Here is a 26,004-nt window from a genome sequence, read left to right as displayed (position 1 = left end):
GAGCTTGTGTTTGCCCTTTTGGTGTGTGTTGGACAGCAGCGTTCCTGGAGGTAGCTACAGCTCGACAGTGAAGGAAGTGATGAAATTTTGAACACAATCAATTGTCATGATGGCAAAAACTCGGAAAATAAGACCCAGGTTCAAAATAACAGGAATTGTCCTTTAATTATATCGAGTGCTGTTTTTTTCTTTGTTATTAACCTTGCACCCTGTTGGATTCAGATGTTTGAGTTGAGCTCATCATAGAAAATACTATATTCAAAACCTCCACAGCTCTGATTAGATTATGAGAGATTGGATGGCTTCAAGCAAGTTTTCTACACAGACATAATGTGTTTTATAGCTTCATGCCTTGTACTTTATTCAGACTGAGTGGCTGCAGGTTGTCAGAGAGCAGCTGTGCTTCTCTGGCCTCAGCTCTGATGTCCAACTCCTCCCATCTGAGAGAGCTGGACCTGGGTGGCAACGAGCTGCAGGATTCAGGAGTGAAGCTGCTGTCTGATCTTCTGGAGAGTCCACGCTGCAGACTGGAGACTCTGAGGTCAGTTGCATTATTTAGTTCTGTGCTGACAGGAATATGAGGTGAATATTCTATGAATGTTGCAGTGACACTAAATTTACAGACATCTGCATTAGGCTGATATATTCCACAATAATGATAATAGACTTCCAAAAAATAGAAACAGAATCAACTGGACTTAAAATGATTGAATGATCTACTTGTTAATTCAAGCAGCAGCATATTGTCATTAATATCAGCTACTTCCGATTTGTCCTTGTTATATTATGTCTTTTGAACCTGGCACCATGTTGGGTTCAGGTGTTAATAGTTGAGCTCGACATTTTAGTAAAATTTATATTTAAAACCTTGACAGCTCTGATTGGGTCATGCAAGATTGGATGGTTTCAAGCAAGTTTTCTATCCAGGAATAATGTGTTTTCTAGCTTCATGCGTTCTTCTTTATTCAGATTGAGTTGGTCAGTAGAGTCAGTACATGTTGAACAGGTCTGTTGTTTGGTAAGAATATTATATGAATATAGAGGTGATATTTAATTTGAACATGTCTGTATAAGGCTGACATTATGCTGATTGTTTATCCACAGTGACTAACAAAATGACAAAGTCAATCTACTTGTATAACGGCAAAGCCCACTGACTACTGTGGCATAGCAATGTTGAGCTACATATTTATAACCTGAACAGATCTGACTGGATTATGAAACACTAGACTGTTGCAAGCACTTTTCAATTCAAATTCAGGAAAATTCTTTATCTACATGCTTTATTCTTTATTCAGATTGCGTTGCTGCTGCTTGTCAGAGAGCAGCTGTGCTTCTCTGGCCTCAGCTCTGAAGTCCAACCCCTCCCATCTGAGAGAGCTGGACCTGAGTGACAACTACAATCTGCAGGATTCAGGAGTGAAGCTGCTGTCTGATGGACTGGAGAGTCCACACTGTAGACTGGAGACTCTGAGGTAGAGAATCTTGTTTCCCTCTGTGTGAAGCCCTACTTGAACATCAGCAGTGGTTTGTTAAAATCCTCCTCTCTCTGCAGGCTGGCAGACTGTCAGATCACAGATGAAGGCTGTGCTTCTCTGGCCTCAGCTCTGAAGTCCAACTCCTCCCATCTGAGAGAGCTGGACCTGAGATACAACAAGCTGCAGGATTCAGGAGTGAAGCTGCTGTTTGATCTTCAGGAGAGTCCACACTGTAGACCGGAGACTCTGAGGTCAGTAGAGGGTTGGAGTCAGTCCATGTTGACAAGGTCCATTGGTTGGTCTCAGTTAGTGGCAGCATTGTGATAAACACAGTTGGCATCAAACCAAAGATCCAGCATTTCTTGATTAATATCCACCTTTATCAGTGGCTCCTCTTCTCAGTGAAGGTGTCGGCCAATCAGATCAGCTGAAGCAGAGAGAGAGTTTCCAGTTGAGAGGAGTGTCGTGATCATGTGTTTGAGTGGACCTGCAGATGACTGTTGTTGTTGTGTTCATCTCTACAGGGTGGACAATAGAGAAGACTGGATTACAGCTGACAGTCTTACAAGATGTGAGTACTGAGACAGTATGAGCACACTGCTTATAGCGCTCTGTATCTCGCTCTCTCACACACACACACTCAGCTAATCTGTGTTCCTGTACCTAAGTGTTGTTCAGACCAGAAGTGTATTTCTATGCCACCCAGCAGCCTCATTGAAAAAAAGCCTCTCTTTTTAATGTTGTCTTTATAGAAACAACGCTGACAGTCATACAGTACCTGTATTTCTCCACTTTGGTGATTAACTTTATATCATCCACCTTCATTTTCTACACAGACTCTTGTGCATCAAAGCAGTCACGTGGATTTGTTTAGGATTATTTTTCAGACAGTGTTGTAACTTGTGATTGGACAATCTTTGGACAAGCATATGGGACCTTTACATTTACACCTCTCTCTAGCCAAAAACATCTAATCTCATTTATGTTAGTGATAATTTAATAGCAGACCCCGTGTTCTTTGGCAGGTGATATTTCAAATGCAGATAAGATGTTCATCATCCCACAGTGACCGTCTTGCTTTTTATTAATGTGTAGTGTAGTAGTGCACATTTATTAACAACAACAACAACAACAACAATAACAACAGTAAAGACATTAGTAGGTTGGTCATTGAATATATATTTGCTTCTGTGGTAATGATGCAGAAATTACTATCTACAGAATGTTTCCACTGTGTATTTCTGTGAAATCTACAAGCTGTGTATGCAGAAAATAGACTCAACACCGAAACTATTGATGAGCTTAGTGTGTTCAATCTGTTAACATGAGCGCTGAAAGGAAGCAGACTATGTTACACAGCCGTTCCGCTTCAGGTCTGAACAGGGCTTCAGTCCCTATTAGCCTTTATACTGGATGTGCTGCTTTGCTGATTGAGAGGTGATGAAGTCAGTCTCAGTAAATGGTGATGTCTGTTGTGCGTCTTCTTCTCCCCATCAGATGCCTGTCATCTCACACTGGATCCACACACAGCAAGCAGAAATCTCGATCTGTCTGAGGACGACAGAAAGGTGATGGTGGTGACAGAGCAGCAGCCGTATCCGGATCACCCAGAGAGATTTAACCAGCAGCTTCAGGTTCTGTGTAGAGAGGGTCTGAAGAAGCGATGTTACTGGGAGGTAGAGTGGAGTGGAAGGGTTTCTGTAGCAGTCGCTTTCAGAGAAATCAGAAGAAGTGGTGGTGACTCTCTGCTTGGATACAATGACCAGTCCTGGACCCTGGAGTGCTCTGATTACAGCTACGTTGCCAGACACAATGGGAAGTCCACCATCATCCCTGTCCGTCCCTCTGGATCTAACAGAGCAGCAGTGTATCTGGACTGGTCTGCTGGGACTCTGTCCTTCTACAAAGTCTCTTCTGACAAACTGAGACTCCTCCACACCTTCCACACCTGCTCCACATTCACTGAGCCCGTCTACCCCGGCTTTGGGTTAGGGTTCGGGTTCACGTCTCCTGGTTCTGGTCTGGTTCTGGTGCCAATTTCTCAGAAACAAACACTGAATTGAAAGTATTTTGGAACATCTTAAGTTTAGTTGGTAATCAGTCGGATAGGCTTCTTAAAATCTTGAACATTCTTGTTCTTAAAATGTTTATGTATGGCTGCACTTGTTATTAACACCGGAGCGCTTGTGTCATTTCTATTGAATCTCATTTGTCTTCCTCCTGTAGCCTTGTTACTAGTGATGGCAAAACAAGGCTTTCTGAAGCTTTGAGGCTTTGCAGCCAATTGTTGTGAAAATGGGTTCGCTACTCGAAGCTTTAAATAACACCGCATGTGAGTGACATCTGCTGGTGAAATAGATGTATTGCAACCAAATGAGGCAGATGCTCCATTATTGGATCTGGGATTCTTTTGGATGTGACATGCCATGCACATTTGTGTTATTGTTGCTATTATGTTATTTGGCAGAGGCCTGTCTCACGAAGCGAGTTCAACATAGTCAGGCTATCATTGAGTTAGCCGGCTTCACTAAACCTAACATTGGCGATCCAGCTAACCGGTCTCACTGCTGGTTATCAACCGGCTCTGTCAACCCAGGATTTACCTATCAGCTATGAGCGTGTTCACATGAAAGAGGCGGGGTTTCTAACAAATAGCCAATCACATGCAACATGGACAGATCCAGATCAGACAATTTGGATAAGATAAGATTTGATCCCCTGGAGAAATTAGATTGTTGCAACAGCAAAAGTAATATGATTCAGTGGGAGAAAAGGATATAGAATATAAGTGCTATATACTATAAAAAGAAGTAATAGAAATAGGCGAAAACAATTAAATAAGCAAACAATAAAAGTAATAGACAATAAATAGACCTAATTATAGGATTATATATGCCCTAATATATACTGCTGACATTTTCAACACACGGGTATCAGAAAGAAATGAAGAAGAACAAGAACAAACTCTTATAATGAATAAATGTCAGCATTACAAAACATAACCGTGAAAAGTAAAAGTTGTTTCTGCGATCAAGGCTAGAGAGGATTACTGGAGGACCTGCCCCGTCATTAGGACACAGTGGGCAAACTTTCCATTAATAAAATAGTTTGTGGACACATGAGGCTGTAAAAAGATTTTCTATTTATGTCACAGTGAGGTGTGGTGAGGACCCAAATGCAGGACAGCGAGGCAGGTAGTGATCAAACCCCAAGACTGGGTGTTTAATATAACGGGTGCAGGAAACAACAGGTAAACAGAGACGGGAGCACTTAACTGACACGTAACAGAAAATAATGATCCGACCAAGACTGACTGGGGAACAAGACTAATATACACATGGGGAGGTGATTACAAATCAGAAACAGCTGGGGCAAACAGAGAACATGGCAAGTAGAACTAGACAGGGAACATAATACACATAGAAATACAAAAACTAGACAATGAAGCAGGGACTGAAAGTCACAACCGTGACAATTTATTAAGTCGGCCTCATGTTATTCGGGGCTGCGGTGATGTAATATGGAATAGGCTACATTGAAACACTGTCGGGAATCCAATGAAAAAAATTCTGCGCAATTAATATATGCAAAAGTAACTTTCATTCATTGATAATATGGTCAATTAAGTAGGCCACCTGCTATACCTCCGATATAATAAGTTATCATGGAAAGCAAAGTGATTCTGCTGGTCTGTAAACACATCGCCCTGCGGACAGCACCTCAACTGTCTGTTAATTTAATAGTTTCCTATATTACTTGTCATTTTCATTTGAATGTTGTATATTTGTCCATATCCTGTAGGAATGCTGACTCCCTGTTTCCAGAGAGCTGATTGGTCAGGAGGCCTTTCATCCGTTTTGATCCGATAGCCTGAACTGAACCTGCTCTGGAGCAGGTTAGCCGTGCAGCATCAGTTACCATGGTGATCTACCCCGGTTAAAAGTGAACCACCTGTGTGAGACCGAAAAGCCAGGGTTAAACCCAAAGTTAGCTCGCTAACCCACTAATCTCGCTTTGTGAGACAGGCCAGGTCTGATTCTATATGTTTCTATTTTTGTTATGAAGCATTTTATGCCGCTATAAAGATTGACTGACTGACTGACTGATTCAGTTTGACATTATTTATTTATTTAACCTTTATTTTACCAGGTAGTCACTTGAGATCAATGATCTCTTTTTCGAGTAAGACCTGGCCAAAATGGCAGCATTTAAAAAACAAACATACAAGACACAAACACAGACAAGAACATAAAAGGCAAAGTGGCGCAAGGGGATAAATTTGAGCTGGAGCGGACAAGATTGAATGGGATTGGGGGGGAGATTGGAGGGTCGGGTAAAAAAGGAAGGGTAAGAAATAGGAGGGAAGGTGAGGTTGCTGGGGAGAGAAGGTCAAGTTAATGAATATAAGTATAACACCACATTATACAGTGAAGCATCGACATTCTCTCATCTCATTCTTTAATATGTCCGTAATTTGAGCTTTAAAATCAGATATGGTAATGAAAGCCTGTAGTTTCAGAGTTTTTTGAAGTCCATTCCAGGCAGAGGGAGCATGAAGGCCCTTTTCCCAAACTTAGTGCGGGTTCTGGGTACTGAGGCATATAAATAGTCCTGTGATCGTAAGCTGTAAGATGGGTTTGATAGTGAAGTATGAACAGAGGTAAAAAGGGAGCTGACCAATGATTGCTTTATAAATGAAGGTGTACCAATGAAGCAGCCTAGGGCAGTCAAGGACGGCCAGTTTACTTTAGCATACAGAGTGCAATGATGGGTAAGTGATCTATAACCGGTAATAAATCTTAATACACCATGGTAAGCAGTGTCCAACATGTGTAGTGAGGTGGAACAGGCATTCATGTGTAAAACATCACCATAATCTAATACTGGTAAAAAAGTGTCAGCGACTAGTTTCTTTTTTGCATTAAAAGAAAAGCACGACTTGTTTCTGAAATAGAAACCCAACCTCACTTTTAGTTTCTTAACCAGACTTTCGACGTGTGGTTTAAAAGACAAGCTGTCATCAAGTAAAAAGCCTCGGTGTTTAAAAGTCGATACAATCTGAATTGGAATACCTTGCGATGTGCGTAGAGGCAAGACTATACACTTTTGTTTTGGACTTAGTAAAAATCATCATTTTTTGTTTTTTGGGAGGAAAAGAAGAAGAAAAGCAGAAAAAAGGAAAAAGGAGAAAAATAAATGGGGAGAGAGAGAGGAAGAAGAGAGAAAGGTGAAATAAAAATGGAACGAGGGAGGGGGAGAAAAGAGAAAAACAATAATACATTTTAAAAAGTACCAGTACAAAAATTTATAAATTAATTTACTAATAATAATCACAGAAAGTGCAAATTTCATACAAATCTCCATAATTGCCTGAACAATTCTCTTGACAAATTTCAATACAATATAATGCACCATTGGTGAGATATGGGTCCAAATAGCATGGACATGAAGTTAATCAGTTAATTAATAATAGTTATAATAATCTTGGGGATATAATAAACAATGATCTTATTCCTACAATCCGTTTGAAATAATAAATATGAAACAAAAAACTTTCCATCAATACTCTCCAACAGTTCTTCCTTTTTGCATAAAAATAAAATAATTATTGCAGCAAACTTTTTTCTGTAAGGTTGTCAGGGAAAACATTTCTCTCCAGTAAAAAAAAAAAAAAAAAGACAATGTTCATGTACAACATACCCCAAAAAAATTAATAAGTAGAAGAAACACATGAAGAAATTTGTACATAGGCCTACTCACTACATTCAACACGCTTTGAGTAATATAGATGGCATTGTCATTAAGGCGGAAAGCCACTCAGATGCGTTACAGGCCAGAATAAACAGAAAATAAGACTTCCGTTTCGGGCCTTTGGCCTTCAAAATAAAAGTCTAGACCGAAGTCATTTCCAGGAAATGCAGACGGGCGGGGCAAACTGGATTCGCCGGTTAGTTCAGACTCCATTTTAAAGGCTGAGGCAGGGTGAGTGTTATTACAATATTATTATTATAATAGTTGTTGTTATTATTAGTATTATTATTATTGTTATTATTATTATTATTATTATTATTATTATTATCATTGCTTATCCTGAATGTAGAGAAAACCAAACTTATGGTATTTTCCAGTTCCAGAGATGTTTCCGTGAATCAGAGTATTGTCACTTTACAAGGTAAAGGAACTTTTCCTGGATGATCAGTTCTCCTGTTAGCAGGACATACAGCATCTGGTCCAGACTCTGAAGCTGGAGTTGTTTTTTTATTTCAGGAACAAAACCTGTTTTTCTTTGGATGTCGGGTGTTGATCGGTCGAGGCTTCATGTTGTTGATTATGGTGAGTTAGTTTAAGTTTGTTAAGTTCTCACATGGCAGCTGACAAGTCATCTGAAATACATGAACATGTCAATAATATCTACTTTAAAAGGTACACATCATGAGATAAAATAATAATAATAGGCTAATAATCATAATAATCATACTCGTAATAAATAGTCACATAATAGATTATCAAAGCGTTGTGGGATAAAATGACATTATAACTATATATATATATATATATATATATATATATATGTATACATATATGTAAAAGAAAGGGAAATGGTAAAACAGTAGACTACAGACAAAAATCTATTACAAGTCCGTATTTAATATTCCTGTGAAGTATGGAATGCAGGAGTTCATGTATCGATGGTTCGGCTCTTGGAAAGTGGAGTTTACTTGTGACTGAAGCTGCAGACAGAACTGAAGCGTCTCTGTCCTCTGCTCCCTCTGACAGCCTGCAGAGGGCGCTGCAGCTTCACGACACTCAGCTGCTCAGTGTCAGGCTGCTGGGAAGAAGTCTCTGGAAACAGAATCTAGTGAAGATTGCAAATGTTTTAATAGATAGTTTTAGTTTTATTATTTTCCCCTTGCTCTTTTGATGACAGTGTTTGGGTCTATGTTGTTTATGCGCTTGAAATGGGGTAAAAAAAATAAATCGTTTTAACTGTAAAAATCCTATACTATGTTCCTGCAGTACCGGAGGCTGCAGTTTCAGGACCGCAGTCTTAGGACTGCATACTTTCTGTCTAACGAGTTATAGTTTTAAAGGTTTATTCCACCCAAATACTTTCTGTCCAAGTACTTATAGTTTTAATGGTTTATTCCACCCAAATAGGTACTACTTTCTGTCTTGCAATTCATCTTGGTTGCTAAGAGTTGCATGTTGGGCAATTTGTGTAATTAGCATAATTAGCTCATTATCAGGTAAAATAAAGATGGAATCATATGCTATGGCCTTTGCAGTCACTAGATCTCAACCAGATTGGAGAGAGGCAAGACACAAGGACGACTCTGGGGGCAGATTCAAGATTGTATATATATATATATATATATATATATATATATATATATATATATATATATATATATATATACACATTTTTTTTTTTTTTTTTTTGATACAATCAAAAAAATACGATAATACGATCTATACATTCACTCTGAAGGTGGGAACTTGCTGTTATGTCCTTATGTTTGCCTGTGTGCTTCCTTTCTATGTGCCTTTTTAAATTTATTTCGTTCATGAGAACCTGGCATATGGGACGTTTTTTCTGTACTGCTGGCCTCACACGGACCCTTTGCATCTGTCCACTTGGGGTGGTTGGCACAGTGAGGGTTGTTGGAGCTGGGTCATGGCAGGGTGCTTCTCCTTGCACAAAGACAGATGTTTAATGAAGTCTGGTTTATGTGACAGCAATGTCAAATTGCTTTGTAATGTTGGATGAGACATTTGGCATTTTTAATGAAGAGACTGGCTGATAACACGTATTGTGGGGTAAACAGGCAGTCAGCACAGTTTAATTATTAAGATTATTTAAATTTAATTAAACTAGTAAAACAATGAGTATTAAACAAGCATTTACACTGAAGACAGTAGGCTACTGCTGATGTAATGTAGCTGACAGACACAGATCACGACATGCTTTTATCATCTTTTGAAGTTTAATTAATGTGCTGGCTATAATTAATTATCATAGTCATTAAGTCAACAATTAATATAAGACACCTAGTTGGGCTTGCCAAAATCTCGCTACGGTTTCATTAAACAAATAAACAAATAGGCTAACAGTTCGTTTTGCAGCAAGCTATCATAAGCTAACAGATGATTGTTTGTAGCGCCTTTAAGACTATCATAGTTAGCTACTCACACTTCGACTAGCTAACGTTAACTTTGCTGTCCAATTCAAGACACCAGAATTGTTTTTAACGTTAAACAAATAAAACTTGATTCACATTCAGTACTCACACTGTGATTGTCGTCCATCTTGTCCATGTGTCAGAAATGCGGTCCTTGGTTATCCACTTCGCTAGGTGGCGCTGTTGCGAAAAACTAGGGTCCTAGAAATGCAGTCCTAAGACCGCGGTCCTGAAACTGCAGCCTCCGGTACTGCAGGAACATGCTAGTTGTCTCCCTGTGGACTGTAGGGGGAATGAGAGTCAGAATGAACTAAACAGTTTCTCACTGATTCAGATTCAGTGTGTGTGTGTGTGTGTGTGTGTGTGTCTCCAGTGTTCCTGTTCTACCTCTCAGACTGACTGAAGTCCAGAAGATGAGTGTTTGTGTGGAGGAAGAGGAGGGCAGAGCAGAGTCTCCAGCACCCAGCTGTCTGTCTATGAAGAGTGACCAGTCTAAAGATATTCCTCTAGCCTTCAGTAATGAACCTGGACCTTCAGACACAAAGTAAGAGGACTGTTATACTGGAAGTCTACCTGATGGATTATTATTAAATGAGAAAGAAGGCATAATACTGCTGTTAGTTAGAACTGTTTCCCTTCACTGTTACATTACACACTATGAGAGGATTGTATTCATGAAGCAAAACTAGTAGTGAGGATACCAAGGAAAGACACTGAAAAAATAACTGCTCACTGCTCTACAACACAACTGTTCATCCAAAATGGATCTTCATCAGGAATACATAAGCCAGACAGTCATTGTACTCACATGATATTAATAAAAACATCTTGTTGTTTCCAGAGGTCAGGACCGGAGCCAGAGAGCAGAGTCTCCAGCACCCAGCTGTCTGTCTATGAAGACTGACCGGTCTAAAGAGATTCCTCTAGTCTTCAGTAATGAACCTGGACCTTCAGACACAAAGTAAGAGGACTGGTTATACTGGGAGACTACCTGATGGATTATTATTAAATGAGAAAGAAGGCATAATACTGCTGTTAGTTAGAACTGTTTCCCTTCACTGTTACATTACACACTATGAGAGGATTGTATTCATGAAGCAAAACTAGTAATGAGGATACCAAGGAAAGACACTGAAAAAATAACTGCTCACTGCTCTACAACACAACTGTTCATCCGAAATGGATCTTCATCAGGAATATACAAGAAAGAAACAGGCAGAGTCGTATTCATGTGATATTAGTAAAAACATCTTGGTGTTTCCAGAGGTCAGGACCGGAGCCTGAGAGCAGAGTCTCCAGCACCCAGCTGTCTGTCTGTGAAGAGTGACTGGTCTAAGGAGTCGCCTTTGAATTTCAACAATGAACCTCAATGTCCAGACAACAAGTAAGATCACTGGTCACTATAAACTTCAACTTTAAATATGTAAAGACCAACACACTTGTAAGAATTCTGTAAGACCTAGTTAGCTGGCACAAGCCTTGTTCCATCTAAGATAAGGAGCACATACAAATCTTTCCCAAAAAGATCTTGTTTTTATTCTTATGGTTGTAATATTAATAAACTTTGTTTGCACAGTTCTTGGGCAACATAATGCCTCAATGTTTAGCACTGTCACCTCACAGCAAAAAGTGATGTTCTCCTCATGTTCACGTGGGTTTCCTTCCACAGTCCAAAGACATGCAGGTCAGGTGGACTGAGACTCTAAATTGCCCATGAGTGTGAAAGGGGGTGATTTACAGTCTACAGTGGATGACATTGAAATGAAGCTTAAAATGTAAACAAATGTTATTTTTAAACTTGACTGTTTTCTGATGATAGCAGTCATAATATATTGTGTTCATCTCCACAGAAAGAGGAAGAGGAGTCATGGTGTTGTGAAGGAGCAGCTGTCCTGCTGTGCATTGTGTCAGGAGGTCCTGAGGGATCCAGTCTCTACCAGCTGTGGACACTGGTTCTGCAGACAGTGCAACGCCTCATACTGGGACCAGTCTGGTTCATCAGGAGACTCCGCCTGTCCCCAGTGTGGAGAAAGATCCAGAACAAGACCTGGACTGCAGACACCCAGTCAAACCAGCATCACACAAAGTAAGACTGGGGGTCTGTCTTCTGTTATCACCATTGCTAAAACCAGGACTTCTTGTGTTGCTACAGCCACATCGTTCTTTCTCATGCAACATGGACATTTAATATTTTACTACATTTCAGAAAATCTAAAAGCTTTGCAAGTTATGGGATGTTTTGTATTTTTTCTCGTCATATTTATTGTTTTTATGTTGGTACTGAAAATGAACACCAGATAGTATATTTGTTTAACCCTTATTTATTCCTTCTTCTCTTCCAGCGGACGGCGGTCCGCAGGAGGTTTTAGACGAGCATAAGATCAGTCTGAGAAGGAGATGTGAATTTGTGACAGAAGGAACTGCTGAAGCAGGAACTGGAACCCCCCTCAACAGGATCTACACTGAGCTCTACATCACAGAGGGACAGAGTGAAGAGGTTAATACCCAACATGAGGTGTGGCAGCTGGAGACAGCATCCAAGATGAAGACCCTCCATGACACTCCAATCAAGTGCCACGACATCTTTAAACCCTTACCTGGCCAAGAGACACACATCAGAGTAGTTCTGACGAAGGGCGTTGCTGGCATTGGAAAAACCTTCTCAGTGCAGAAGTTCACTCTGGACTGGGCAGAGGGCTTGGAAAATCAAGATGTCAGTCTTGTGATTCTGCTTTCGTTCCGGGAGCTGAACTTGATCAAAGATGAGCAGTACAGTCTTCTCATGCTGCTCCATGTTTTCCATCCAACATTACAGACGGTCACAGCAGAGAAGCTCTCTGTCTGTAAAGTTGTGTTCATCTTTGACGGCCTGGATGAAAGCAGACTTTTATTGGATTTCCAGAACAATGAGGTTGTGTCTGATGTCACACAGACATCATCAGTAGACGTGCTGTTGACAAACCTCATCGAGGGGAATCTGCTTCCCTCGGCTCTCCTCTGGATAACTTCCCGACCTGCAGCAGCCAATCAGATCCCTCCTACATGTGTTGACAGGGTAACAGAAGTACGAGGGTTCACTGACCCCCAGAAGGAGGAGTACTTCAGGAGGAGATCCAGTGATGAGGAGCTGGCCAGCAGAATCATCTCACACATCAAGGCATCCAGGAGCCTCCACATCATGTGCCACATCCCGGTCTTCTGTTGGATCACTGCTACAGTTCTGGAGCACATGTTGACTACAGACCAGAGAGGAGAGCTGCCCAAGACCCTGACTGAGATGTACTCACACTTCCTGCTGGTTCAGACAAAGAGGAAGAAGCAGAAGTATGATGAGAGACATGAGATGAGTCAACAGGAGCTGACGGAGACTGATAGGGAAGTTCTTCTGAAGCTGGGGAGGCTGGCGTTTGAACATCTGGAGAAAGGCAACCTCATGTTCTACCAAGAAGACCTGGAGGAGTGTGGTCTTGATGTCAGAGACGCCTTGGTGTTCTCAGGAGTGTGCACAGAGATCTTCAAAAGAGAGTGTGTCCTCTTCCAGAGAACGGTCTACTGCTTTGTTCATCTGAGCATTCAGGAGTTTCTCGCTGCAGTCTACATGTTCCACTGCTACACAAACAGGGATAAGAAGGTACTGGAGACATTCCTGGGAAAAGACTGGGGTAGATATGATGACAATGACCCATCCCTGGATATCTTCCTGGAGAGAGCCATATTAGAGGCCGTAAGGAGTAAAAATGGCCACCTTGACCTCGTTGTCCGCTTCTTTCATGGCCTCTCACTGGAGTCCAACCAGAGTCTCTTAGGAGGCCTGCTGGGTCAGACAGAGAGCAGACCAGAAAGCATCCTGAGAGCCATCAACAACCTGAAGAAGATGAACACCTACGACACCTCTCCTGACAGAAGTATCAACATCTTCCACTGTTTGATGGAGATGAACGACCAGTCAGTACATCAGGAAATCCAAGAGTTCCTGAAGTCAGAGAACAGATCAGAGAAGGAACTCTCTGTGATCCACTGCTCAGCTCTGGCCTACATGCTGCAGATGTCAGAGGAGGTTCTGGATGTGTTGGAACTGAAGGTGTACAACACATCAGAGGAGGGACGACGGAGACTGATCCCAGCTGTGAGGAACTGCAGGAAGGCTCGGTTAGTCTTGATGTGATCAAAACATTGCAAGTACTTTCATACCTGGTAGCATCAGAATTACAATAAAGATATATAGTTCATCTAACATACCCTAACATATTCCAAAGAATACAACTCAGTTGTGATTGGCCAAAAATATTCTTGAAATGTTGTTGAAAATGCTGTCAGAGCAAAGTATACTTCTAGTTTTCAGTTGGCTGTGTTTATAGTTATCATGTTAGCGAACACAGTTATTCTGTTTAGCTGTAATGATTGTTATGACTTTACAATGAAGTGTTGTTTTTGTAGATCTGTTTCTACCTCACTCTGACCGTCACTATGGTCTAAATAGAATGATAGCCTTCGTTCCGCCTACTCTCAAGACCTTATGTAAACAAAGTCATGCCCATGACCCCCGGAGGCGGAACTTCCCGCACTATAAAAATGGGGACAACTTCAGTCCCTAGCATGGCCTCAGTGCCATGCTGGGGAGGCCGCCATGGATGATGCTGATGTGCTGTCTCTTTTTGCTCCCCACTCTCTGTTTGATAGTGTACATCACTCAGAAGGGGGAAGCCACTGGGGGATCCCCATTCAGATACTGCGGAGGTGGATGAGGAATCAGTGGTGGTGGGGGAGTCTTCCACAAATACTCTTATTGATAGAGTACTTAGTGCAGCAAAAATTGTCAGTCTGCAGCCCTCCATGCCTGACCCAGTCCCTGTGGGAGGTGTCTGGGAGGGCATATCTCAGACTAACTCCCACCTTGCATTCCAGTGGCAGATGATTATGCTTCAATGCTGAGGACAGCATGGAAAAAACCATCTCAAAAGCCTCAATTCAATGTGGGCTGTAGATGGTTGGCTAATGCCCGTTACCCAGTGGAAACTGGACTAGGCGACATGCCACCTGTAGAACAGGCGATAGCATCATGGACAGCGCTAGGGCCCGCCGTGTTTCTGCTAATCCTCGCTGCCCCAGGAAAGAGTGTGCTAAAACCGGCCGCCTGATTTCATGCTCATTTAATGCTGCTGCACATGCGGCTCGTATGGGTAATGCCTTGGCTCTCCTCCTGGCGGCCTTACGAAAAACAATGAGCATAGAGGATCAGGGTTCCAAGTGCTCGAACTAAGGGCCGTTCATCTTGCTCTCAGGGGTTTGTTGCCATCCATACATCCCAAGCATGTGCAGGTGAGAACGGACAGCACCTCCGCAGTGTACCATATAAATCACCAGGGTGGAACGAAGTCATTACGCTGTCTCCAGGTGGCAAGGGAGCTACTGACATGGGCATAGCCTTGACTGACCTCTCTGAGGGCAATCCATATCCCGAGTGTAGCGAACAGGGCGGCCGACATTCTGTCCAGGACAGGGCCTCTCCTGGGAGAGTGGCAGTTACACCCGGATTTAGTGACCCAAATCTGGGCTTGATACGGGGTAGCCCAGGTCGATCTTTTTGCAACCAGGGAAACGACCCATTGCCTGGAATGGTACTCCTTCACGGGTCAGGGGGGCAGTTTGGGCCTAGATGCTCTGTCACAACAATGGCCGACAGGCTTGTTATATGCTTTCCCCCCTCTCCCTCTGATTTCTCAAGTCCTCCGAAGGGTCAGGGAGGGTCATTACAGAGTTCTGCCGGTTGCTCCATGCTGGCCAGGAAGGCTGTTGTTTCCTGACCTGATTCAGCTGATACAGGATCACCCTGTATCAGTGCTAGAGCTCCATCCACTCGAGCTAGTTACTCCCTAAGGTGGAGGATCTTTTCAGACTGGTGTTTGGGCATGAATGTTGACCCAGTAGCCTGTTCTGTGCCTCAGCTATTTCAGTGTTTCATGGGGGGACCGATGACCTGCCATTGGGTCGGCATCCTTTAGTGTGTCAGTTTCCGAAGGGTGCCCGTCACTTGTGTCCAAGCTGTACCTTGCAGGCACCAAGCTGGGACTTGCTTCTTGTTTTAAAATCTCTCACTAAGGCCCCATATGAGCCTCTTGCTGACACAGACTTGAAAGCTCTGTCTCTCAAGACAGCCTTTCTTTTGGCTCTCTGCTCTGCTAAACGTGCTCTTTCTGTTAGTGATGATTGTTTATGGTGGAGGGCAGACGGCACAGGGGTGTCACTTTGGCTTAACCCTGCCTTTTTGCCAAAAGTACTTAAACCTCAGTCTACAAATCAGGTACTGGAGGTGGGTCAGTTTCAACCCTCTTCCTCCTTGCAGGCAGAGCGGGAGGAGTTGCTCACCCTGTGTCCAGTTAGGACATTGCGTGCCTATGTGGCTCATACTCAGCCTCTAAGGAGGTCTCATTCTCAGCTTTTTGTCTGCTATGGAAAGGCAAAACTGGGGTTAGCACTTTCTAAGCAGCGTTTGTCACATTGGTTGGTTGAAGTCATTTCCCATGCTTACGCGGAACAGGGGTTTCCAGTTCCTACAGGGATACGAGCCCACTCAACCAGAAGTGTAGCTACTTCATGGGCTGCACTGAAGGGAGTTCCTTTAGGGGACATTTGTGCTGCAGCATCATGGTCTACACCAGTGATTCTCAACCTTTTTCATATCAAGGACCCCTAATTTAGTCCACATTAGGGCCACGGACCCCCATTTGATGAGATTTTGTCTCTTGGACCCAAATCTGACGATATCTTTTATTGCTAGATATGATTTTGTCCAGAATTCCATGACTATCTGTATTGTAGGTAGAGCGATAACAGAGAAACTATGATCAAAACAGTCATTCTTCAACATTCTCTAATTGTGTTAACTTCTTGTAAATGAAATAATACTGAAGTTTAACAATTCATCAATTTGCTGGGGACCCCCTGGAACCCCCTCAAGGACCCCTGGTGGTCCCCGGACCCCTCGTTGAGAACCACTGGTCTACACCATGTACGTTTGCAAAATTTTACAGAGTTGATGTGACCTGTTCAACATCAGTAAGCACTGCTGTTCTGATGTCTGTTGCCCAGCGAGATTCGGACAATTCAATTCTTCTGTTCCTCGCGACCCTTTTGATATGAGTCATCCTATTTAGACTGTAGTGACGGTCAGAGTGAGGTCGAAACAGATCGTAAGTTATGAATCTAACTATGGCTCTGTAAGACCGAAGGATGACCGTCACTATCCTTGTCGCTCGGAACACTCTGAGGCGTTCAAGGTAAGAGGGCGAGCCGGAAGTTGTCCCCGCTTTTATAGTGCGGGAAGTTCCGCCTCCGGGGGTCATGGGCATGGCTTTGTTTACATAAGGTCTCGAGAGTAGGCGGAACGAAGGCTATCATTCTATTTAGACCGTAGTGACCGTCATCCTTCGCTCTCACAGATCCATGGTTGCATTCATAACTTACGTTGTCTTCCTTGGGCTGAAGGTGGCTTAATACAAACCAGCCAAGGAGCTTCAGGAGTTAAGAGGCTGTGGGCAAAAAGTGTTGAAAGACATTTTATCACAACAGACAGCAGTATTTTCCAGTGGATAATGTCTGCAGTACAGTTAGTATTACAGGATGTGGTTGTATTTTAAATCTTTCAAATAAGAATTTTCTTCTTCTTCTTTTTCTTCTTCGTTTTATTATTATTATTATTATTATTATTATTATTATTATCATTATTATTGTATTATCTATCTATCTATCTATCTATCTATCTATCTGTCTATCTATCTATCTATCTATCTATCTATCTATCTATCTATATATATATCTATCTATCTAAGAGATTGGTATGCTTAGTCTCTGCTCTGCTTTGAAAATCATTGAATTCACATTTAATCTGGAATCACAGGCTTTCTGGCTGTGGACTATCAGAGCCTTACTGTGAAGTCCTGGCCTCAGCTCTGAAGTCCAACCCCTCCCATCTGAGAGAGCTGGATCTGAGTTATAACAGCTATCTGCAGGATTCAGGAGTGAAGCTGCTGTCTGCTGGACTGGAGAGTCCACACTGTAGACTGGAGACTCTGAGGTCAGACAGCATTTTATTATTTCTATATAGCATTATATTTAGGAATAACGTGTTTTATAGCTACATGCTTTATTCTTTATTCAGATTGAGTGACTGTAACTTGTCAGAGAGCTGCTGTGCTTCTCTGGTCTCAGCTCTGAAGTCCAACTCCTCCCATCTGAGAGAGCTGGACCTGAGTGGCAACAAGCTGCAGGATTCAGGAGTGAAGCTGCTGTCTGCTGGACTGGAGAGTCCACACTGTAGACTGGAGACTCTGAGGTCAGACAGTATTCCTTAGTTCTGTGCTAACATAAATACTACATAAATATATGAATTATTTTTATATGAATACTGCAGTGACACTAAATTTGCAGACAACTGCATATGACTGACACATTGTGATCCACACTGACTAGTGTAATGATAAAGCCTATTCACTAGTATAATGTTAAAGCAGCCCTTCCTCTAGTTTAATGGTAAAGCCCTAACCCTAACCCTAACCCTAAGCCCAGGAAAAAATTCCATTCGCTAATTCATTCTTCAGTCTCTACCTGTTTATTCAAGCAGCAGCATGTTGTCATTAAAGGATAATTCAATCAAATCAATCTGGTTTTTGCCGTCATGACGATTGATTGTGTTCAGAATTGAATCTCTTACTTCACTGTAGAGCTTTGTTGTTTGTTAGAGTTTGCTGGGAGTGCTGTTCTCCAATACACACCCAGAGGGCAAACATAACCAACAATAGTTGCAATTGTAATTAAAGTGACTGATGGCTAATTAGCTAATGTTAGCTGTGAATGAAAGTACCAGCCCATTTCGTGCTTTGTTCCTTTGTGTCCTAATAAAATACAACCCAGGCTAAAACAGAGTGCTTAAAATAAGATATCTAATACCACCAGTTTCAGGCAATGGGTAGTCGAAATGGGTAGAAATTAGATGTAGGCAGGTGCCATGGCAGTGTGAGTGTTACTGTCTTGAAAGGGCGTGTTTTAATCGCTTTAATTGCATGATGGCAAAAACTAGGAAAATACGACCCAGGTTGAAAATGGCAGGAATTATCTTTTAAGAATAATGAGCGCTGTTTTTCCTTATTATTATTATTATTGGATGGCTTCAAACAGTATGTCTATCCACGAAAAAATGTCTTCTGTAGCTAAATGCTTTGTTCTTTATTCAGATTGAGTTGCTGCTGGTTCTCAGAGAGCAGCTGGGCTTCTGTGGCCTCAGCTCTGAAGTCCAACCCCTCCCATCTGAGAGAGCTGGACCTGAGTAAAAACAAGCTGCAGGATTCAGGAGTGAAGCTGCTGTCTGATCTTCTGGAGAGTCCACACTGTAGACTGGAGACTCTGAGGTCAGACAGCATTATTAATTCTGTGCTGACAGGAATATGAGATGAATATTATATCAATATTGCTAGTCACACTAAATTTGCACACATCTGTATGAGGCTGATATATTCCATAATAATTATAAGCATCCTAATAAACCTTGAAGCTAAATGTTGAATGACAACTATTAGTTGCGGAATCACTGAAATTTTGAGCAATATATCTGAAAAACATTACTTTAGCCATTCATTCCCATTCAAACCCATTGATAGATTTTTGATTCAAACAGCAGTCATTCTTTACTGGCTGGAGCTACTGTAAAAATTCCACAATGATGATAAGCAGCACAAACAGACCTTTAAGATAATATAAGATGAGATTGTACTTTATTGTCCTTGACAGGAAATTGTTTTGCGTCCAGCGCCAAGAACAACATACAACATTTCGTCACACATTACATACAGACACCGTTCCATCCTAGTCATAAAAAACGCAGTGTCTAGCAGACAAATTTACACATTGCCATTCTGCCCCTCAATGGTCCAAAAGTTAAAATATGTGTGTGTGTGCGCGTGCGTGTAGATAAAGAAAAAGTAAATAAATAAATCATCACATACACTATTTCATAAAATTACAATGGCTACCCATATACTGCACCATTTCCATCCTGCCCACCCACACATCTAAGTTCATGTGTGTCCATTTAATGTGGGCCCCAGTCCTTATTTAGTGTCCTCAGTGAATGGGGAACAAAAGAGTTCTTGAACTTATTCTTTTTACAGTTGAGTAGTCTGAACCGCCTGCCTGATGGTAGAAGCTAAAACTCGTCATGGAGAACGTAGGAGGAGCCCTGAATGATATTGTCCGCCAGTCTCAGAAGTCTTTTGCGGCAGGCTTCGTGGAATGCCTTCTCTACTGGCTGACCAACCACTTTCGAGCATACCCTCAGTAGCCTGAGGATTCTTTCCTTTAGCTGGACAGAGAGTGAGCTGAACCATACTGTACATCCATAAAGCATGACCGATTGGATGGTTGCATAGAAGAAGAGGGACATAATCTCCTTGCTGTCCCCAAAGGACCTCAGTCTGTGTAGGAAGTGGATCCGTTGTTGCACCTTTCCACAAAGCAAATCCACATGGGTGCTCCAAGACAGAGAGGAGTCCACCTGGACCCCCAGGTATTTGTATGAGGTCACCTGTTTGATTTGGGACCCATTGATGGTGACGGGGGCATGACTGATGTTCTCTTTGGCCCCAAAGATGATTTCCTCTGTCTTTTTTGCGTTTAAGATGAGGGCATTCTGCTCGCACCACACCACCAACCGTCTCACACCGTCCATGTACTGGCTTGAGTTCTCTCCCTCTCTCAGCAAAGCCACTAGCGTGGTGTCATCTGAAAACTTAATCACATGCTGGTTAGGCACATCAGTGACACAGTCATTTTTGTGTACAGACTAAACAGGAGTGGCGAGCTCACACAGCCCTGGGGTGCCCCACAGTTTGTTGTCATCAGACAGTGTGTGTTGTTGACTTTCACCAGTTATTGCCTATCTGTGAGGAAGGAGCTGTACCAGTGAATAAGATTTGGGTTGATTTGTAGTTTCTGCATTTGTATATCCAGCTGAATAGTATTGAATGCAGATGAGAAGTCGATAAACCCCGGGATCATCCAGATGTTTGGTGATGAGATGCATGAGAGAAGCCATTGCGTCCTCCGTGCTGCGGCCGGGCCTGTAAGCGAATCAGTAGGGATCCACCTGGTCTTGAACAGCCCCAGCAAGCTTACCGGAGACTATTTTCTCCAGTGCCTTCATCACAACAGAAGTGAGAGCCACTGGGCGAAAATCATTAGGCTGTTTTGGGCATGTTTTTTGGGGGATCGGGGTAATGTGTGAGGTCTTCCATAGTTTGGGGACTGTGTGTGTATCCAAAGATTCTTGGAAGTTGCCATACAGGTGCAAGTTCGGAATAATGTGTTTTATAGCTTCATTCTTACATATTTAAAACCTGAACAGGTCTGACTGGATTATGAAACACTAGACTGTTGCTAGCACTTTTCAGTCCGGGAATTTTTTTTAGCTACATGCTTTATTCTTTATTGGTACTGAGTTGGTCAGTAGTGGGTTCGAGTCAGTCCATGTTGACAAGGTATATTGACATTATGCTGATAGTTGATCCACAGTGACTAACAAAATGGAAATGTCAATCTACTAGTATAAAGCCCACTGACTACTGTGGCATAGCAATGTTGAGCTACATATTTAAAACCTGAACAGGTCTGACTGGATTATGAAACACTAGACTGTTGCAAGCACTTTTCAGTCCAGGAAAATTCTTTAGTTACATGCTTTATTCTTTATTCAGATTGAGTAAATGCAGCTTGTCAGAGAGCAGCTGTGCTTCTCTGGCCTCAGCTCTGAAGTCCAACCCCTCCCATCTGAGAGAGCTGGACCTGAGTGGCAACGAGCTGCAGGATTCAGGGGTGAAGCTGCTGTCTGCTGGACTGGAGAGTCCACAATGTAGACTGGAGACTCTGAGGTAGAGAATCACTTTTTCCCTCTGTGTGAAGCTCTTCTTGAATACCAGCAGTAGTTTGTTAAAATCGTCCTCTCTCTGCAGGTTGACAGACTGTCAGATCACAGATGAAGGCTGTGCTTCTCTGGCCTCAGCTCTGAAGTCCAACCCCTCCCATCTGAGAGAGCTGGACCTGAGTGACAACAATCTGCAGGATTCAGGAGTGAAGCTGCTGTCTGATCTTCAGGAGAGTCCACACTGTAGACTGGAGACTCTGAGGTCAGTAGTGAGTTGGAGTCAGTCCATGTTGACAAGGTCCATTGGTCGGTCTCAGTTAGTGGCAGCATTGTGCTAAACACAGTTAGTCTCAACTTCAGTAGAAAGAACGCACACCCAGCAAGGTGCAGACATGAGGCTTTTGTAATACTTTCACTTATCAAGAAAACTTCCATGTGGCCAAAAATATCTGGTGGGATAAATAAAGCATGAAACTTAAAGAAGAGAGAAGAGTGTGCAACATGAATTGTCTTTATAAGTGGAACTAAACACAGTATCAAACCAAAGATCCAGCATTTCCTGGTAAATATCAAAACTTGTCAATGGACTGCTCTTCTCAGTGAAGGTGTGAGAGGAGAATGGTGTCAGGTTTCAGGATTGGACAGAAAGCCAGAGAGAACAGTCAGCCAATCAGATCAGCCAGAAGCTTGTTGTGATTGTGTGTTTGAGTTGACTGTTGTTGTTGTTGTTGTTGTTGTTGTGTTCATCCCTACAGGGTGGACGATGGAGGAGAATGGATTACAGCTGACAGCCTTACAAGATGTGAGTACTGACACAGTTTGAGCACACTGCTTAAACTGCTCTGTATCTCGCTCTCTCACACACATGCACATGCGCACACACATACACACACAGAGCTTAATCTACACTCACCGAGCACTTTATTAGGACCACCTTACTAATACTGTGTAGGCATCAGCTTTCAGCTCAGTGTCAACCGGCTACCAAAGTGCCGTCTGCCTCCAGGTTGGACGTGTTGCATTCTGGGATGCTTTTCTGCTCCCCACAGTTGTAAAGAGGTTATCTGAGTTACTGAAGCCTTTCTGTCAGCTCCAAACAGCCTGGCCATTCTCCTCTGACCTCTCTCTTCAACACGCATTTCCGTCTGCAGAACTGCCGCTCACTGGAAGTTTTTATGCCTCCGCGCCAGCGACAGCCGAGGCATAAAATGTTTTCGGGTTGTCCGTCCGTCCGTACGTCCCATTCTCGTGAACGCGATATCTCAGGAACACCTTGAGGGAATTTCTTCAAATTTGGCACAAACGTCCACTTGGACTCAAGGATGAACTGATTCGGTTTTGTTGGTCAAAGGTCAAGGTCACTGTGACCTCACATCCTAATAGGATAAAATGATGAAGTGATGAAATTTTATATCCAAAAGTTCAAAGGTCAACTTCACTGTGACATCATAATGTTTTGCTTACCACTGTAGTTGAGAAAACGATCTTGGGTCATTCTACAAAAACGGTGGAAGTGCTGTCGCTTACTTTTGCAGACACCAAAATCCTTTAAGTTGACCTAATAATCACATTAATTATATATGTTTAATAAATAAAGACTGTCCTTGCAATGATAAAACAAAGTTTATTGGCGGAGGCATACAACCGCGAGGCGGTTATTTCTAGTTTGTTTTTCGCACCATTCTGTGTAAACTCTAGAGACTGTTGTGTGTGAAAATCCCAGGAGATCAGCAGTTTCAGAAATACTCAAACCAGCCTGTCTGACACCAACAGCCACGCCACGGTCAAAGTCACTGAGATCACATTTTTTCCCCATTCCGATGCTTGATGTGAACATTAAATGAAGCTGCTGACCTGTATCTGCATGATCTTATGCATTGCACTGCTGCCACATGATTGGCTGACTGGATAATTGCATGAATAAGCAGGTGTACAGAAGTTCCTAATAAAGTGCTTGGTGAGTGTATGTTCCTATGCCTGTCTAAGGGTTTGTTCAGACCAGAAGTGCATTTCTACGCCGTCCCGCAGGTAAGGTCTCTGAGTAAAATGCACTACACAGAGGAGAAATGTCCCATTAAAACAGAATGGATTGAGATTGCACTCAGACAAAGCAGCAACATCCCAAACATCATCCTTTCTAATGTTTTCTTTATAGAAACAATGCTGACAGTCATACAGCTTCCTGTATTTTTCCACTTCAGTGATTAACTTTATATCTTCACTTTCTACACAGACTCTGTCAGCATCAAAGCAGTCAGGTGGATTTGTTTAGGATTATTTTTCAGCCAGTGTCGTGGACAATCTTTGGTCAAGCATATAGGATCTGTCTCTCTTGCTCTCCCAAATATTTACTAATCTGATTTTATTTATGTTAGCATAATTATAATTCAATAGCAGACCCCATGTTCATTTGGGATGTGATATTTCAAAAGCAGATAAGATGTTCATCATCTTATCTTTTTTAAAATGTGCAGCAGTGCAGATTTAATAATTAACAGTAAAGACATAGGTTAATCACTGAACATATATGTGCTTCTGTGGTATTGATGCAACAATGACCATCTCCAGTACAGTGTGTTTCCACTGTGTATTTCTGTGAAATCTGCAAGCTGTGTGCAGAGAAAATAGACCCGACCCCGAAACTATCGCTGCAGGTCCAAGAGCCGTAATCTTAGTCTGTTCACTCCAATCCATTAACATGAGAGCTGATAGGAAGCGAGCTGCACTCCTCAGCCAATCCACTTCCGGTCTGAACGGGGCTTAAATCACCACTAGCCTTTATACTGGATGTGCTGCATTTCTGATTGAGAAGTGATGAAGTGAGTCTTAGTAAATGTTTTTTTCTGATGTCTGTTGTGTGTCTTCTACCCATCAGATGCCTGTCATCTCACTCTGGATCCAAACACAGCAAACAGAAACCTTGATCCGTCTGAGGACAACAGAAAGGCGATGGTGGTGAGAGAGGAGCAGTCGTATCCGGATCACCCAGAGAGGTTTAACCAGCAGCTTCAGGTTCTGTGTAGAGAGGGTCTGACTGGGCGATGTTACTGGGAGGTAGAGTGGAATGAAGAGATTAATATAGCAGTGACTTACAGAGGAATCAGAAGGAGAGGATGGGATCTTGAATGTCAGTTTGGATATAACGACCAGTCCTGGGCTCTGGAGTGCTTTGATAACAGCTACACAGCCAGACACAATGGGAAGTCCACCATCATCCCTGTCTGTTCCTCTGGATCTAACAGAGCAGCAGTGTATCTGGACTGGTCTGCTGGGACTCTGTCCTTCTACAAAGTCTCTTCTGACAAACTGAGACTCCTCCACACCTTCTGCTCCACATTCACTGAGCCCCTCTACCCTGGGTTTGGGTTTAGGTTTTGGTCCCTTGGTTCTGGTCTGGTTCTGGTGCCAATTTCTCAGAAACAGGCACTGGCTTGAAAGGACTTTGGAACATCTTAAGCAAAGGCTTGGTTGGTAATGAGTTGGATAAGCTTCTAAAAACCACTCACCCTCATGCCAGTTGAAACACAGGTGAAGTTTGTTAGTCCATATAACACACAGGGAGGTTGCCAGCACAACTCTGTCGCAGCCTTCTCCAAAACAACTGGAGTCCATGGGGTCCGGTTCTTTAGAGTTCCAAAAACAGCAAAAATTACCATAAAATTACTCCATACAGCTCTGCAGCATAATGAAAGTCTCCTGAAGCAAAACGATCACACAGTGAGTGGAAAAGAACGATATTTACACTCTTATTTACACAATTATTTAGCACAAATCTTCACTACGGCCGTTTTTTCTGAAAACCCAGACCTGGCGTGTTCATGAATCTCCCCGACTTTGAGCTATTCCTTTAAAATGTATATGTGTGTACATTTTAATGTTGTCCAAAAAAAAAAGTGTAATTTAAGCTCCTCCCCCTTTTCTGATTAACTGTCTTCTGATTGCCTGTATCCATTGATCCTGAAGGCACGTTGACATGAGAGACAGCTTGTCTAATTCAGAAGAGGGTTTTCTATCTATTAGTGATGTCATTTAAGCCCCTCCCTCTTTCCCAACTGGCTGTTTTTTTTTCATCGTCTGTCAATCCGTCAGAAATTTAAAACAATTGTGCTGCTCTTCATAATCTATATTTATTGATACAGAAGTCACATTGACATGGGTCATGGTTTTGTCACACTGGGGAGTTTCCTTTCAATGGGCAATGTTATATAAGCCCCTCCCCCTCTTGTGATTGCTGAGGGGGAGGGGCTTTATTGGCTTTATTTTGATAAAGGAAAAATACAAAGGTTGTCTCATTTAAAATTATGGATTGCGTTCATTAATGAAGTAGTTTGTCTTTTCACTGTTTTTAATGTATTTTTAAAAAGAGTGGGAGTCAAACCTGCAGCAGAACAGACAGTAGGAGCTTCTGAGAGAAAGGTGGAGAGAGAAAAGAAAG

General features: G+C 42.3%; 2 protein-coding genes across 5 annotated transcripts in view; both read left to right on the top strand.

The window, feature by feature from the left end:
* The window catches only part of LOC139932014 (protein NLRC3-like), an 83,462-nt gene that overhangs the window by 10,670 nt on the left and 46,788 nt on the right, over positions 1–26,004 (top strand). The gene's annotated exons all lie outside the window — the stretch shown is intronic.
* On the top strand, positions 7,455–25,415 carry LOC139932015 (NLR family CARD domain-containing protein 3-like). The gene is made up of 11 exons (XM_078291348.1): positions 7,455–7,460; positions 10,032–10,202; positions 10,500–10,619; positions 11,509–11,744; positions 12,001–13,807; positions 17,556–17,732; positions 18,889–19,062; positions 21,403–21,576; positions 21,658–21,831; positions 22,325–22,371; positions 24,445–25,415. The coding sequence occupies exons 2-11, from the start codon at positions 10,072–10,074 to the stop codon at positions 25,002–25,004; spliced, it is 3,600 nt and encodes a 1,199-aa protein (XP_078147474.1). The 5' UTR covers positions 7,455–7,460; positions 10,032–10,071; the 3' UTR covers positions 25,005–25,415.

The sequence above is a fragment of the Centroberyx gerrardi genome, chromosome 22 (genome assembly GCF_048128805.1).
Source record: "Centroberyx gerrardi isolate f3 chromosome 22, fCenGer3.hap1.cur.20231027, whole genome shotgun sequence".
In the NCBI taxonomy this organism is placed as follows: domain Eukaryota; kingdom Metazoa; phylum Chordata; class Actinopteri; order Beryciformes; family Berycidae; genus Centroberyx; species Centroberyx gerrardi.
The sequence above is the reverse complement of the archived record's forward strand: the minus strand, read 5'-3'. Positions and strand labels throughout refer to the sequence as shown.

Coding starts and splice junctions, on each gene's coding strand:
- LOC139932015 (XM_078291348.1), top strand. CDS start 10,072: ATGAGTGTTTGTGTGGAGGAAGAGGAGGGCAGAGCAGAGTCTCCAGCA. Junction 13,808..17,555: donor AGGAACTGCAGGAAGGCTCG/GTTAGTCTTGAT, acceptor CTGGAATCACAG/GCTTTCTGGCTGTGGACTAT. Junction 19,063..21,402: donor TGTAGACTGGAGACTCTGAG/GTCAGACAGCAT, acceptor TTCTTTATTCAG/ATTGAGTAAATGCAGCTTGT.